Here is a 17,255-nt window from a genome sequence, read left to right as displayed (position 1 = left end):
CATTCATTATGAGTGATAAGAAGTCCTTTGAACCTCTGTCCCTGTCTCTCATTTTCTTCCCTACAATCTCATCAAGCCGGCCGCTTAATTTCCGGTTCGTACGTTCAACTTTCCAGTCCATAGTGCCAGGAATTCTCTTCAAGATTTGCCTGAATGGCTCCTGGAGAATAGGTACAAGTAGTCCCAGTATGATTGATAAGGAGCCTGACAAGTCCATCTTAAGCTGTGTTGTGGAATATATGTGTTGGTTGATAAAGTCTGAGACTTCATCATTGTTAATGTCTTGGGAACCACCAATCTGCTTGTTGATTGAATCACTGATGGACTGTGGTTTAGAAAGGCCAAAGTTGACACCAAAGGCAGCTTGTCCTATCACATCTGTGGTCAATCTGAGGGAGAGATTGGAAAAGGTAATATCTTCTTCTTTGGAGGAGCCAAGTTTTTCAGTCGCAGATTCAATGAAGGACTGCATGGTAGGCACAAGGCTGGCTAGGTGTGATGGTTGATACACTGATAATATAGTGTTTCGCATGGCAGACCATCTTGCATCCCTGCAGGATGCTCAAATTCCATCAGATCACTCAATAATTTTATAATAACTTCAACTGATATTTTACACTTTCATAATAACACAATTACGAATTTACGATACCTGGTGAAAAAGAGACCTTTCTGATGAAGAGGGGAAGCTGAGATGGGAGATGGGATGCTTCTGTTTTGAATATCTTTGAACTTCTTAATTCCAACTTCTCTACAAAGCTCTGCATCTGCTACAATTATAAGTGGCTGCCTGCCCATATGAAACCTGCCCAAAATATGTAATCAAAGAAAATAAACGTGATGACATGAGACATAGAGTTTGTTATGTGATTAACACCCTCCAACCCTCCTAAAATTTAAAAATAAAAAAGAAAAAAAGAAGGAAGGAAAGAGTATATTTTTCCACAATCTATCAGCTTTGTAGCCAAGACCATGAAAAAGAAATGTCACAAAACAGAACAGATGCTACCTTTGCTGATTATTCAGTTAACATAGCGTTTGACCTTAAGACCATGAATTTGAAAAGAAACCTTCTTGGGCTGAAGCCACGTGGTAAAGGAAAGTGGGTTAGTCAATTTGGCAGGGCAAATTCAGCCTGCCCTTCATGTGGTAATGTTACTTACGGCCAATTTCTAACCCACAATGCAGCAGTGGGAGGGAAGTCTCAGCTTGTTCCTTGTAAGTTGTATCTAACCCTAGCCTACACATATTTCTGAGATAAGCATAATCTTTGTGCTTTATGAGGGTAGTCTAAGTAAGTCTCAGATGATTAACTGAGGAAAATTCTAGATAAAACTCATTTGAGAACAAGTAAAAAAAAGAAAAAGGATGAAAGTTCATTAGAGTAAAATTGTATGTCTTTTTCTCAACCACCTAGAAAGCCTAAATATTTGGTCCCAAAAAAAGAAGGTTTGCTCAACTTTGCTACATACACAAATTAATAAACTAACCTGAAAATAGGGCCATACTGTTTGGCAAGAACTGAGAATACATCAGGACCATACTCTGCCAGCAAGGGAAGGTGCCCTACCAAGGGGATAGTTGGTGGGCTAGGTACCCTCCTCACCCCCCAGTAGGGCCCATACAAGTACCCCAAAACTCCTGCCAGTATTGCCAACACTGTGAAGATAGTTGATAGCAGAGAGACATTGGTAAACAACAAGACTTCCAAAACACCCATTGTCTGAGAGACAGAGAGCTCTCTGTGTCTCTCTCTCTACTTGATACTTGATCAAAGAGCACAAAGCTTTGGGGTGGTTTAATAGGCTGGGGATGGAATAAGTGGAGCTCTCACTAGTCACTGAGCAGCATCCGGATGAAGGGTACTTTGCTCCTTTGTCACTTTTTAAATGATTTTACTTGTGAAAATTTGGGTGCCATTGGTCTATATTTTGTACTTTTATCATATTTTATATATATCCTAGCTGGTGACGAAATCATGGCGTTGTTTGAGCACTAGCATAACATTCTTTCACCAAGTTCTCCAATCAGACAACACCACATTCGCTTCTTCTGTAGGTCAAAAAGATAAAAGCATGCGTGATGGAACAAAACGATCATCAAAGATCACGCCTGCTCTAAGGAAAATTTTGTTAGGCCCCAACCCAACTGTGTTTTTGGGTGCGTATTTCCTGCAAACCGATGGCTCTTAATCTAGTAAAGATAGTAGATCAGGAAGCACAAAGAGAGAGGGGAAACGTGGTCAAACATGTTATTGTTCACGCGAAGAAAAGAGCTAGCATTAGACATTAGTCGCTCCACGTAACGGGATAATGATGTTAACGTTTTATCTGAACTAATAAACAATCAAACTTAACACTTACACCTGAACTTCTATCTTCTTTGTTAACCAAACAAATGAATTGAATATGAGCTTTTTATGTGGGTGATATTCTATCTTTATGTGGCTGTTATTTACTTACCTTCTTTGACTACTTTGTCTTGGATGGATAGATGGGAATCTCTTTCTTTGCGATGCCACCAGTAAATGTTGAAATTCCTCTCTCTCTCTCTCTCTCTCTCTCTCTCTCTCTCTCTCTCTCTCTCTCTCTCTCTCTCTCTAATTTTGTCTTCACAGCTGAAGCATATAGGAGGATTGGTGGCGCCTAAATTAATCATGTTCTTATACCAGGAATATGTTTTATCCTCCACACAGACAAGGATTTATTCTTTCAGCATACGTCTATCCTAACAAGGCATGTTGAAGACTAATGTCCAGTGCATGATCATGTCCGCTTTATGACTCTAAGCTTGACATCATGCTTGAAACTGAGAATAAAGCCATAGTCAAGTTGCAGAGGTTTGTATAAGTGAATCAGTGAGAGCTTTAGCTCTTGGAGGGCAAATTTCTGGCCGATGCATGCTCGAGGTCCGATGTCCTTTCATCTTTGCAATTTCGATCAAACCTCTCTGGCTTGAACTTTTCTGGCTTTGGGAAGTTCTTTGGATCGTCTGCCATAACTCCATTTGTAGAACAACAACAATGCCTTTGGCAGGAAGTCCTTGGCCTCTCTGTCACATTCTTTCCTTCTCTTTTCAACAATCTGATCAAGCTGGTCACTCAGCTTATTGTTATTACATTCAACTTTGTAGTCAATAGTGCCGGGAATTCTCTTCAAGAGCTAAAGATCAGCCAATGGAATTTAATAACTTCAACTGATAGATATGCCAACACTTTATAATAATACATTACAACAACTTCCCTACGAAGCTCGGCATCTGCTACAAGTACTAGGGACTTTGTGAAACTTACCGGATATTGTGCAATCAAATAATTAAGTGTCATGTTAAGCACGTGCGAACGACTGACCTTAGCATTACTCAAAAGTTAAAACAACATGAGTAAATTACTCAATTTGTTACGAGATCAAATGTTTAACTAACACCCCTCTAACCACACTAAAAAGAGAGAAATGATGCAAAGAGTAATTTACCCACAATCTAAGAGAGTCCACAACAACCTCTGCAGCCATCAAAACGTATGTCACAAATAATAGCACTTAAGACCATGATTTTTTATTTTTATTTTTTGGTTGAGAAATTCTATGATTGCATTCATAATTCAGCTAAAAAAGCCACTAGCCACAAAGGGCCAATACAAACTAGCCACAAAAGGGCCATTACAATAACGGAGCAGTCTAATATCAAAATTAAGACAATCTGGTGTGTCTCTACGAATGATCAGGCAGGATCGAAGAAACTCTGGCATAGACATCCCAACTAAGATTGCAAACTTAGAATAATAAAAAAGAGATAAAGTTTGAAAAAACCAAGCCATAACAATACAAATAAAACTCTCATAAAGGAGAGATGAAAAGCTCTCACAAAGGAGAGATGAAAAACTTTCACAAAAAGGAGAGGTGAAAACTACACAGAGAACCCAAAGAGTCTCTGCAACTTATTCCAAACATAAAGAAATTGCAAAAAAGATGGTGGTAGAGATCCGACGCCGAAATGCCGGTGAAGATCCGATGCTGAGCCGCAGCCGCCTATACTGGTTGGATGAAAATCATAATAAAACTAAGACAAATAAGGAAAACCCTTTATCTCTGAAAATGGAGGAAGAGGTGAAAGGAGGAAGAAAAGAGGGCAGAGGGGGGAAGAACAATGGCTTCCTCCCCCCTCAAAGTGGAAAAGGTAGGGTTTAAGACCATGAATTTATAAAGGAAACCTTTTTGGGCAAGGATTTTAGGTTGAAGCCACATGGCAACGGAATAGCGGGTTGGTCAATTTTGCGAGTCCAATTTTCCTGTTACTAAATATCATGTGCCACCATGTTTCCCTGCTAGCTTTATGACATGTGGCAAACCACTTAACAACACTTTTAACTATGTTAACGTTGTTAAGTCTACCTCTCATCATCCTAACCAGCCAATCCTCGTCTTCCCCCACTTTGACTTAAGCCTCGCAGATCCAGCCCCACCCCACCACCACGAGACCTCCCCTCCATCTCTCTCCCATACTTACCGCCAGCCAACCAAGATAGGGACAGAGAACCACCCCACCCCTCATTCACATAAACTTTAATATTCCAACCCAAAATTCTAAATTTTAGAATTAAAAATCCATTCTTTGATGTTTCGTGGGTGCAATTCGGTTGAACTGGATTCATCAACCATGGGTGCCAGTCGGCTTGGTTGGTGTTGAGTGTATGACGGTTTCAGTCAGTTTTCGGGAATGAGAATTGAGGCACAATCCAGAAGATAGAAGCATTAGACTACACGAATGGTTTTTTAATATGAATTAATTTTGATTTTCTTTCTCTTTGAATTTTGTGACTGAGATGTTGTTGTGGCCTAAGAGGGGTTTGAGAGTCTAAAGCTTTCTGCTCTTTGGACAAAGAGGGGCTCAATTCTCAAACCTTAGAAATATCCTCAATTGAGAGATGGTGCAGGGTGGGGTTGCCATTGGAGTAAGAAAAAAAAAAAAGTGCTGGTGGTTGGCAACGGGTTAAACTCAAAGTGAGAGAGAGAGAGAGAGAGAGAGAGAGAGAGAGAGAGGTCAGGGAAGTAAGGATGGTGTGGGGTTGCGCATATTTTAATTTTTGTTATTTTAATAAAAATAAATGGAATTAATAGAGTTAAGTGGCTTGCCACATGTCACGAAGTTAGCAAAAAAACAGAGTGGGCACAGGGTATTTGGTAACTGGAAAATTGGACTCACAAGACAAAGTCCGCCAGCCCTTCATGTGGAAATGATAATTTGTCCAATTAATTTCTAGCCCACAATGCATCAGTGGAAAGTCTCAACTTGTTCCACTTAAAAGTTGAAAATGTCGTGTTCTGCAAGTCGGTTGATTAACAAGAAAATAAACTTGGTATATGTTTTAGGCTTTGATTATTTGCAAGTTCAAAGTAACCGATGTTAAAATACAAAACAGAAGCAAGCACTTATTATGGAACATGATTAGTTCCGTTGGGTTCCTTTCCGCAAATTAATTAACATATGCATCATCCCATTATTTCGTGACAACTTTCACGAGTAGAATAATTTATTAATTTTTTTTTTTTTGGGTATAAATGTCATTTGAACTTTGAGACATGTGCGTTATAAACACCTTAATTTTTAATTTTAATTTTTAATCATCAGAACTTTGTAAAGTGTTGTAATCCACCATTTATGTCCAATTCCATAAAATTTTTGATTAAGCTTAAGGGCATCTCCGTCAACTCACGATAACTAAACATAATTTTAAAAACATACGTTTTTAAAAAAAGTTAACCTACCCCAACCCTTTTCCAACGCCAATTCTCCCCCCCACCCTCATGCGAATCCAAACAATCCCCTTGCAAATTTGAATGCTAGTCACTCTACACTAGGTATGCAATAAGGACCAAGTTATGCAATTCCTAATTATATCATATAGTTATATATGTTTTTGGCATGGGCCGGCCAAAGAGTATACAATCCTAATATTTGCTTATCCGGTTGGAAATTATCACAAGGTGAGTTAAGGAGATTAAACTAGATAGTGTCAGCAAATATGAAGAAGTCGGGCTAATTTGTTCTGTTTTGTTTGAATTGCATGGACAATATTCATGATGAAAGGTACTTAGAGCATTTTCATCAATTTATCATGGCAAAAGGTAAGGGGAGGCAAATGTTGTTACTATTCATATGAATAGTGTTTGTCATAGCAATTTTTTTTGTTGTTTTTCCACCTATTACGATGGCAACCCAAGGACAATCACTATTCACATGAGATATGAGGATAGCAATTTATATAGAGTTTTGGTGTTGGAAGTGAAAAATATGGGTATTTATATTTAAAAAATCTGAAATTTTTGGTACTTTTTCAGAAAATTTTTTCAATTTTTTTTTTTAAAATAAAATTTTTGTTGTTGACGTCATAGCTCTCAGACAGCAGCTTGGGCTGTTATTGCCTTCGAGCCTACCAGAACTTGATGGAGTCCACGCCTTGCCTAGGTTATTTTGTACCGCTGGAGCTGCATTTCTTGACCTCGACATTCTTTTACCAGAGTTAGGCTGTCCACTGAAAGTGCTCTTAGAGCAACTCCACCCGTTTGCCCTTAGCCATGGCAAGGGTGGAGCTAGGGCAAGCACTATTCACGTGAATAGTGCTTGCCCTTGCAAATAGTAAATTGTGTCTCCACCCGTTGCCCTAGCTAAGGGCAATTACTATTTATTTTTTTGTTTTTTTCACAAATGTTTTAATAAAAATAATTAATTTAGATAATATTTTCGGATAATATTTTTGGGTTCGTACATATCAATATTTATTATAAAATTCATATCTCAATCGGAAAATTTTTGGTATTTATAGAAAAAAAAGAGAGTATTTTTTTGGTTTTTTTTATAAAAAAATTCAATTTTTTTCATTTTTTTATTGCACAAAAATTGGCTGCCGTTGGATTGGAGAAAAAAAATCTGATCGGAGAGCTCAGAGTGCGACACGTGGACTTTTAGTGGTACTGTAGCGGGGGTACTGTAGCGGCACTGTAGCACTTCGGATACTGTAGCGGCTGACATCAGCGTGACGTCAGCAACCTCGTTTTGGACCTGGGGCTGGTTTGGCCTTCGGGCTGGCCCGAGTTGGTGGGTCCCACACCAAACTCGGGCTTGGGCTGCACGCTGGAGGGACTTTTTTTTTTTTTTCTGCCCTTGCCTCGGGCTGGGCTCCTTCGCTGGAGCCACTCTTAGTGTTGTGATTGTTTTATGTATCTGATAGGGCAGGAAAACCCTCAACTTGTATGTTGAGGATAAACTTCATAAAGCTACTCCTGGTGGAACAGGAGGTGTCAAGCTCCTGTCAAGTCTATCAGCAACTACTCACCAGTAAGTAGAACTAAAAGACCTTTAAGTTTTTTTTTATTACAAATCAGATAAATTTTGACCCAAAAACAAAAAAAAACTAACAAATCAGTTCAGTGCGTTCCTTGGAATTGCTGATGATATTTAACACAAAATGAGGCTGCAGTTGCAATTATATCAAAAGATTCATAAGTTTGAATTGGTCACTGTAGAAGTTGATTGGGTATAGTTGTTCACTTTTTGGTTTTGCTTGTAGGTTACCTAGCACAGAAGCATGCAAGGGGGTTATCTGATGTGCTATTCCTGGACTCTGTAACTGGGAAAAACATTTAGGAGGTTGCATCATGTATTATTTTTATTGTCAAGGTGCAATTGAAAATTTTCATGGATTACCACGTAATGGCAGCTTTCTTTTAGAAAAAAAAGAAATTATATTTTTTTATAATTATTTTTAGTTGTAGTGAATTGGCGAAAATAACCTTAAACTTAACGGAAATTTTAACGGAGTTAGACATATGTGATGGATTGCAACACTTTACAAAATTCAGGTAGTTAAAAATAAAAATAAAAAGTTCAAGTGATATTATGTAAATTTCCCTTTATTTAACGATAACTGAGAAAACGATATATACATACAATACTCTAAATGTGAAGATACAATTAGAGAGAGGAATCTCAAGATTGCTCGTAGCATCGCAAATAAAGAGAAGGCAAAAAACTACCATCTATGTATCTAATCTAGGCAAATAATTGGGATAAGAAGACAAAAGCTTACTTAGGTTAGCGCCAGCAGCAAATAATAAACAATAAGTTAATGTGGTATGGTTGTTCTTTCTTTGTTGCCAAGTGATAATAATTAATCATATCTGGTGTGCCTAATACTTTCCTTGTTCTTAAATTCATACGCGTGTCAAATGGTTTAGATTTTGTTGTTGTTTCTTCTTTGATGCTTAATTTGCAGGCGGCAAGTCGTTCATTCATGTAGGTCATCAGTTTTTCTGTTGGGTTTGATGGGCTGGGCTGGGCCTAGGCTCCATTACCAACCCAAAATAAAGCTAAGCTTGCAAGACCCATGATTAAGTTTAAACATTTAAATTCATAAATTAATGATGCCAGAGAAAAATAATAATGGAATAATTTAATGTAACTCTTAAATAAAAAGGAAAGTAACCAGTGTGAAAACACAAAAGAGAAGCAAGCCGCTTACTTCTCAACCTAATTACCTTAGCTTCATCTGGGTAATTTTTTTTGGAAAATTAACATAACATCAACGCTGTGATTCTGTCACCAATTTTCACGAATAGAATAATTTATTTAATTACAATTGAGAAGAAACAAATTGAGAAACAAGAGTTGGTTTGAATATAAATAACTATGGATGACAATTGAAAAGGACCAAATTGAAATGCGCGAGTTTTTTTTATAAAAAAATTTACATGGCGACAAGAACCATATATACATGGCGACGATGCATGAAGATGCTTTTGGTGAGTAGTGAGAGCCCCAAATATTCCATCAACAGCCTATTAAACCAAGTCGAGCTCTGGTCTTCTGGGAAGCACGCTTCTATAGTAATAGATTGAAGGAGAGAGAGAGAGAGAGAGAGAGAGAGAGAGAGCCTTGAGAAAATGATAAGCATGGAGCTGTTTACCAATGTGTCACTGGTATCAGCACCGACCATCTTCACGGTGTTGGCGATGTTGGTTGGAGTTTTGGGCTACTTGTATGGGCCCTACTGGGGGGTCAGAAAGGTACCCGGACCACCAGTTATCCCCTTGGTAGGGCACCTTCCCTTAATGGCCAAGTATGGTCCTGATCTGTTCCAAATTCTTGCCAAACAGTATGGCCCTATTTTCAGGTGATGTACCTATTTAGCCATTTTACATTTGCAACCATCTTCTTTTATTATGTTTTCTAGTTAGGCTTGCCTATTCATTACCCCCTCTCTTTATATCTCTCCATGTCTGATAGGTGATAAGAGGAGGGAGATAAAGGGAGCGGGGGCAGTGAAACGGGAAGTTTTTTTGTTTTTTGTTTTCCCTAAGGTAGATGATGCAAATTTGCCTGTTTTTCTTTTGACTTTTCTCAAAGAAATTTAAAAACAAGGGTGAAAGGCCTGGTCTTGCCCAACTAATTAACACACACAACTGATGCTAATGGGTCTAACCCAGTGTAAAAAAGTCTTGACTTGTAGACTAGAAGTATGAGGTTCGAACCTTCTTACATAAGTTATATGTGTATGTGAAAAACACCCTCCATATAGTTTAGACTATCGCTTGTACTAATTTTTATTTTTTTTTATTTTTAAAAAACCCCACTTTTTCCCCTTGCCACTTGGCTTCAAACCAAAATCTTTGCCCCAGAGGGTTTTTCTTTTCAAATTCATGGTCTGAAGGGATCAAGTGCTATTCATTATTTGGTCTACACTGTTTCTCTGGATTATCTATCTGCATGGTTGCTAGATGTGGAGGCTGTTAGCATTTTAGTCATGCCACTTGAATATGTATATGCTAATTTGATTATTTTGATTGTACATATATGATCCTGGCAAGCAGGTTTCATATGGGTAGACAGCCACTAGTAATTGTAGCAGATGCAGAGCTGTGTAGAGAAGTTGGCATCAAGAAATTCAAAGACATTCCAAATAGAAGCATGCCATCTCCCATACAAGCTTGTCCTCTTCATCAGAAGGGTCTCTTTTTCACCAGGTATATATTTGTGTTTCTATAATATATGTATCTGATTCTGTATACATTTTTATTTATTTGACTGATATCCGAATTGAATTTGAGCCTCCTGCAGGAATGCAAGATGGTCGACAATGCGAAACACTCTAGTATCTTTGTATCAGCCATCACACTTGGCTAGCCTTGTGCCCACAATGCAGTCCTTCGTTGAAACTGCAACTCGAAACATTGACCCCTCCAAAGAAGAAGAAGATATTACCTTTTCCAAAATCTCCCTCGCATTGGCCACTGATACAATAGCACAAGCTGCCTTCGGTGTCAACTTTGGCCTTTCTAAACCACAATCCACCGGTGATTCAGTCAACATTGACGGCGGCCGGCAAGACAAGAATGATGCAGTCTCAAAGTTTACCGACCAATACGTATATTCCGTAGCGCAGGTTAAGATGGACTTGACAGGTTCCTTATCAATCATACTTGGTCTACTTTTCCCCATCCTCCAGGAGCCATTTAGGCAGATCTTGAAGCGAATTCCGGGCACTATGGACTGGAAAATTGAACGTACTAACGACAACCTGAGCGGCCGCCTTGATGAGATTGTTGAGAAGAGAATGAAAGACAGTGACAGAGGTTCGAAGGACTTCTTGTCGCTCATACTGAATGCAAGGGAGTCAGAGAAGGTTTCGAAGAAGGTGTTCACACTAGACTACATTAGTGCACTTACTTACGAGCATCTCGTTGCCGGGTCAGCCATCACAGCATTTACGTTGTCTACGACTGTTTACTTGATTTCTCAATACCCGGAAGTTGAAAAGAAGTTGCTTGAAGAGCTGGATGCATTTGGACCAGCTGATCAGTTGCCAACAGCTCATGATCTGCAAAACAAGTTTCCTTATGTTGATCAGGTAAAGCTTCTGAAACTTGAATCAATTCACTTGCTCTTATTTTGCTTGTAACACCACCACCTATCACCTATCAGCTATCAAATCACTTGAATAGCGCAGGTTATTAAGGAGTCAATGAGGCTTTATCCGGTTTCGCCATTAATTGCAAGAGAAACATCTAGTGAAGTAGAAATAGGAGGTTATATTCTACCGAAGGTATAGTTTTGTTCCATTAATTCTTAATTCTACCGGAGGTATTGTTTTGGTTCTTTTGTGGATTATTGATTGGGGTTTTGTAACGTTGTATTTGAGGAGGAGCAGGGGACTTGGGTGTGGTTTGGAGTGGGAGTGATAGCAAAAGATCCAAAAAACTTCCCAGAGCCGAACAAGTTCAAGCCAGAGAGGTTTGATCCAAACTGCAAAGAAGAGAAAGAAAGGCATCCTTATGCATTTTTACCCTTCGGAATCGGGCCCCGGGCATGCCTTGGTCAGAAATTTGCCCTGCAAGAGATAAAGCTGGCACTGATTCACTTATACCGCAAGTACGTGTTCCGGCACTCCCCTAACATGGAGAAACCTCTCGAATTTGAGTTCGGCATTATTCTGGATTTCAAGAATGGTGTAAAGCTTAGAGCCCTGAAGCGAACTCAAAAGTTTTGAGTCATACAACATTACTTATATACAGCAGCACCCTCATCATTCCTCGTGAGTCGAATCGTACGTGTTGTTAATAGTAATAAAATTGTGGCGTCTTTCTTGTGTTTTCTTTCTGCGGTGGTTGATTTGTTTTTCCTTTGTGCTGCTGGCCTTAGGCTGCCGCCTTTGTTTCGAAATCAAAGTCTTTTCCTAACTCGTCATCGTCGTGCTTAACAAGACAACGGAATATTGATTATCTGGAATTTTACGTAAACATCTTCACTGTAATTTTTTCCAAGTCCATCATTCATAACGTTTGAAGCCAAATTTTAGCTTGAAGAATTATGCTCATTTCCTCTCTCTCCTCTCCTCTGTAGCCTAATTGTAAACTAAGCACCAGGAGTCTTTTATATCATGGGCTAGGCCTAGGTAGGTAGTTTTCTCTTGTGGGCTTCATGGCCACCCTGGGCTGGGCTCCAAAGCAACCCAAAATAACACAAGAAAACTACACAGCACTAAACCTTGTCCCAACCAAAAACAGAAAATAAAGAAAATACAAATGAGTTTAAGTAGTCTTGATCTCTTGGATTACATGGGTCTAAGAGATTTGTGGTCACTCACCATTGGATGTAAATTCAACGGTTCACTCACTCTTGTACTCCTTTTAAATAACTTTTTTCAGTCATTGGATTAATATCCAACGGTGGGTGACCACAATCTCTTGGACTCCTGTGGTCCAAGAGATCGGGACTGTGAGTTTAAGTAAGTGTATATATATATATATAGTCAAAGGTAAACAGAGTGTCACTAATTAGTCTTCAGATCCTCTGTCCATGTTTTTGTCGTCGACTAGGTGGGGTGGTTGGCCAGACTGGATGGGTGTGGTGCTGGGAAGAGAGGGGATCGCTACCGGTGACAGGACCCGACCCAATTTTCGCTTTGAAATCCGAGTCGAATCCTGTGCGTGTCCGACATCTGGCGAATGTCGGGCACAAAAGACCTTTTTACCCTTCTCGTCTCAAATTCTTTTCAAATTTCCCTTAGACTTCTACCGAAATTTCGGCAGAGTCTCCCCTGTATTTTTGACCAATCCCAAAATTTTTCACCTGTTAAACAATCAATAAATTCACACCAACTGCCAGAATATTTCAAGTAACCGATCTCAACTCTAGTTTCTCAGTTTCAACTAGATATCAGAGCATTTTCTAAAGTTTACAGGGTTGCAAGGATTTTCTACAACACTCTACCTGACTTTGAGGCACGGAAGCTATGAATGGTCTAGTGGTGGATCCCGCGTACTTCTACGGCCTGGGGGCGAAAAACAGGTTGAAAATGTGAGTGGACAAAAATAATGTTCTTGAAAACAATTTTATAAACATAATAACCCCCATTTAAAAATAAGAAGAGATCTAAATCGAGGGTTTGTCTATATTTCAATATAGAGTATTCAAATAAGCATGTAAAAACCTATTGATGACTGTGCTTGTATAACTGAACAAATATGTAAAGATATAAATGCACGAATATCAAAGAAACTGATATAAAATAACTGAAAGTCGTACTTGAATAAAAGAAAACTCAAAATCCTCTGAAAATACCACCTATTTGTACCCCTGTCATATCCGTCAATTCCCCTGGCAGGTCTCGGGCGCCACGCAGTCTACCCGAGCCGCAAACTGGCGAAATCATAGTACTATGATCAGCCTGATCTGCCGGCAGGTCCTCGATGACACCAAGTCAGCTCGAGTCGCTCGGGCAGGATGCAGGGGACCGTAGTCAGCCTGATCCGCAATCCTGGCAGGTCTGGGGGACACAGAGTCAGCCGAGCCGCAATCCTGGCAGGTCTCGGGACACCAAGTCTGCCGAGCCTCAAATCCTGGCACTCACGGTTCGAGCGTCCCCGAAACTCGTGAGGCAAAGTCAAGTGCACTGACATAAACTGAAATCGGACTGGATGTCCGTAGACATCGGTCCAACTCTGGGTAATCACCAAGTAAAGGGTGGGTACATGGTGGTCCTAAAATAAACTATTTTTAGAAAAATCTAATAACTCACTGCCTTTCTGTGAAACTGAAATATTGCTGCTATCTCCTCTGATAGAGTTCTCAAACTTTGCTTTTTATATTACTGAGCTTCAATAACTAGACAACACGTAAATCAAGGCATTGTACTGCTCAAATCACGTTCGAAATAAATAGTTCATAAAACGTTTTCACGATCAAATAATAAAATTAACTCATATGAACTGACTTATAAAAGCTTATTTGTAGAAAACCATTATAAAATCATTTCAAAGCCTTATTTATATAAATCATTTATATAACTCATGCATATAAAATCGTTTATGAAAGAAAGTCCACTCACAGATGGTCCGAGTTAATTGGACCCTTCGAAGGTCCCTCCTGTGGGTCGACTGGACCTCTGGTGCCTGATTATCCATGAAAAATAAATTAATAAAACTGCTCAATAAAAGAATTAAATTAAACATCCTGCCCCCGGCTCCTAGGAATATGTGCATTCATTAAAAAAAATCACTCCTAAGCCCACTTTAGTTTTTCAGACAATTAGAACGGTCGTGGAAGACCCGACACTTAGCTAAGCGATAGACCACCAGATCGGCCGATCCGGGACCCCGTGGGTCTACGGTCTCCGATGGCCAATCTGGGCTTCTCTGAAGGTTCCTCATAGAGAAGGAACCATGTTTCGCGAGTTTGGTCCGAAACGGACGGTCGGATTAACCAAAATCGCGTTATCGCTTAAAATCCAAACCCTAGCCCCAGGGTTCGCGATTTCGGAGTATCCGGGACTCCGTCTCGCAATCCGTAGAATCCTACACGATCTTGAAATCATGTAGTATGACATATCCAAAATTCAGCGCGATTCGACGATTGGACGACACTGCACCCAAGGATCGCGCGATATGGAAAATCCGTTTGGGGCTCAAACGGACTCCGAATCGAGATCCGCAAAATCATACGCACTCGTGACGACACGAGGATCACAAAACTGCACAGAATTACTTCACACCCTCGCCCACGCACTCCAGCACGCGCGGGCAGATTTGGGTGTCCTAAGCGATTTCGGGTGGCCGAAAAATCTCGGAACCAAGACTCCAAACTCCTACCCTAGGTAAAACACCCCATTTGGAGTCACTTTTGTTCTTGAACATACCCCAAAAAGTGACCGAAAACAGTAAATCGTGACATCCGAAGTTTCGGACAGATTTCAAGTCGAAAATTGATCGCTTTAGAGCTAAAATTGATCGAAACCCATAATCCATCAGCTAGAACGCGAAAAATAGCTGAGAAACCATACCTTACTCGATCGATTTGGCGGAGAATTGAAGGAGAAAATCGAGCTGGAAGTTCGAACACGAAAGTCGGCAACAATGCAGATTCCGGCCGGGTTCCGGCGTCCACGCGGCTGATGTTGGTCGGAAAAGAGCGGCGGGTGAGTGGCGGAGCTATTGGGACCAACGGCGGAGATCGAGACGGCCTGTGGTGGCCGCTGTCTCAATCGGAAGGGAGAAAGGTCAAGGAATCGCGCGGGAGGGGGAGAGAGAGGAGATAGAGAGCTGACGGGAGAGAGGAGAGAGAAGAGATAAAAAAATCTGACTTTTTTTCAAATTACCGTTTTGCCTTTTGCGGTATTTTGATCGTAACTTCTTCGTTACAACTCCGATTCGGGTCTACTCCGTGTTTACTGACTCATTTCGCCGTGCTCTACGCAACGGCGCAAGTGGAATTCCCAAATTCTTTCTCGATTAAAAAGTCAAATTTTCTCCCATTAAAATATGCGAGGGCAAACTTGTCTTTTTGCCAGAAGATATTAATCCTACTCTTTAGATATTTTATTTCTTTTTAGATTTTTTGTTTTGGGTTATTACAACCGGCGGGTGGGTTTCTGACGGAATTTGGTAGGTGAGAGTTTTGTGGTTGTTGGGTCTCTTTTGATTTTCTTCAATTATTAGTGTTTATTATTTTAATTTTAGAGTGCTGCTAAAATAACCATAAAATTAACTGAGTACACTATACTACAAAAGTATATATTGAATTACTGATTTACCCTAATATAAAATGACCAAAAAGGATATATGGAATTGTGAAACAAATATAATTTTAATAAGTACACTCTATTAACCACATTCAACCCTAATTAAGAGATTACTTGATTCCCATCTTTGTGATCCGCGAGTGCAGCCAAGGACAGCGAAAGAAAGAGGCTGAAATTGATTTCTGGCCGTAGACTTTGGCCAGCAAAACAAAGGCACCGCTTCAAGGTAGGAGACTCATTACTAGCAAACAATAACAAGATTAATATTTCTCAAAATCGATCCTTTCGTCTCTCTCTTTCTATGTTCATAGTGGATACCAAAAGTACACCTTAGAGCACTAGCTTTGGGGGAAAAAGTGTTATTATTCGTGCACGTCCACCTCAATGTGGGGCTTAGAACAATCCATTAGAAAACAGTTTTGGAAGGACACACAAATGAATTGGCCTCTTATTAGTACATTGCAGAGATATTATTCCAGTTTTATGTGGCATATATCAAAATAAAAGCAACATGATACGATCTTGAATCCCAACAAAATGTGTATTGGCATTCTTATCCGGAGAGCTTTCTCAAATATTTTTCCTGTATTTAGAGGTAACAAACAATAAGAGGTGGGGAGCAACCCAGAGATGATATGCCTGAAATTTCACTTGTTCTTATTCACTTTACACCAGTAAATTCACGTACAACATACAAGTTATTGGTTTCCAACTACGAATAGTCAATCTAGAGAGGTTGGGAAAGTTGAGACCAAATAAATTTCAAAGTAGCATAGTAGTATATAACTGAAACATGTATAAAAAATCACTATTAACGAAAGAGGTGGTGATTGCAAGAACTTGGAATTGCAAAAAAAGTGTCAACAATTTTAGTAGAAACATAAATCCATATGAAAAGTCAAAGATTTATAAACACTATTAAAAAAATAAAGCTGAAAATCAACTATAAAATAATGCTACAAGTATTAAGGTGTACCAGAGATATTTTTGATAGTTCAATAGGGTATACTTAGTTAATTTTACATTTTAATTAAAATATTAAGATATACTCAATTAATTTTAAAGTTCGTTTAACAACACTCTAATTTTATTACAATGTAACAGTGTTATGGTACCAGAGCAGGTGTAAAAAAAATAAAGTGGGGGACACACAAAAACATGAACAGAATCTGAACACCACTAGTTAGCTCCATTCAGTAAATTGACATGAATATCAACGTCATGATTTCATCACTCGTCATTTATGTAACGACAACGGAGAATGACATACGAAATTAAAAAAAGTAGAGGGGTTGAAGATGCTTTGAGTTCCTGTTTGCTGTTTGTTTGGTTGTGGCATCGGCCTTGTATCCTGCTTTCTGCTTTGTTCCAGTTCTTAACAAGACAATGGGAGATTGGTAGGTTACATAAGCATCTTCAGTGTAATGTTTTTGAAATCGATCAGAAATTACTAGCGGTGATATATATATAATTACTAGAGGTGATTGATAGATGCTTCTAGTGGAAGAAAGCCATGATCGATCTCATTGGCAGTAAGTGGTGAGAGTATCATACCACAACCACAACCGAACCCCTAGTATTTGCCCAAAAGCATCAGTTTTCACGTAGCGCCCAACGTCACACTCCATGTGTTTGCTTTTTGGTTTGAGTGACCTCAGTCGTGAGGAGACAGGTTGGGACTCCA

At 39.4% G+C, this 17,255-nt stretch overlaps 2 protein-coding genes across 2 annotated transcripts; one reads left to right on the top strand and one right to left on the bottom strand.

Moving 5' to 3' along the window:
* Positions 1-4: 4 nt before the first annotated feature.
* On the bottom strand, positions 5-1,901 carry LOC117618306 (cytochrome P450 711A1-like; the record flags this gene model as incomplete). The annotated part of the gene is made up of 3 exons (XM_034347897.1): positions 1,491-1,901; positions 653-805; positions 5-551 (listed from the first exon to the last, which is right to left on the bottom strand). Coding segments are annotated over exons 1-3 (930 nt in total), but the record flags the coding sequence as incomplete, so codon positions are not given.
* Positions 1,902-8,939: 7,038 nt separating this feature from the next.
* Positions 8,940-11,542, top strand: LOC117618299 (cytochrome P450 711A1-like). The gene is made up of 5 exons (XM_034347892.1): positions 8,940-9,169; positions 9,867-10,019; positions 10,114-10,903; positions 11,003-11,098; positions 11,204-11,542. The coding sequence occupies exons 1-5, from the start codon at positions 8,940-8,942 to the stop codon at positions 11,540-11,542; spliced, it is 1,608 nt and encodes a 535-aa protein (XP_034203783.1).
* The last annotated feature ends 5,713 nt before the right edge of the window (positions 11,543-17,255 follow it).

Source organism: Prunus dulcis, chromosome 1, assembly GCF_902201215.1.
Source record: "Prunus dulcis chromosome 1, ALMONDv2, whole genome shotgun sequence".
NCBI lineage: Eukaryota > Viridiplantae > Streptophyta > Magnoliopsida > Rosales > Rosaceae > Prunus > Prunus dulcis.
Note: the sequence above shows the minus strand (reverse complement) of the source record. Positions and strands in the feature narration are given on the sequence as shown.

Excerpts from the sequence above, each read along its gene's own strand:
- LOC117618299 (XM_034347892.1), top strand. The coding sequence starts at position 8,940 with ATGATAAGCATGGAGCTGTTTACCAATGTGTCACTGGTATCAGCACCG. Across the intron at positions 9,170-9,866 it reads CAGTATGGCCCTATTTTCAG|GTTTCATATGGGTAGACAGC; the intron begins GTGATGTACCTA and ends CCTGGCAAGCAG. Across the intron at positions 10,904-11,002 it reads AGTTTCCTTATGTTGATCAG|GTTATTAAGGAGTCAATGAG; the intron begins GTAAAGCTTCTG and ends TGAATAGCGCAG.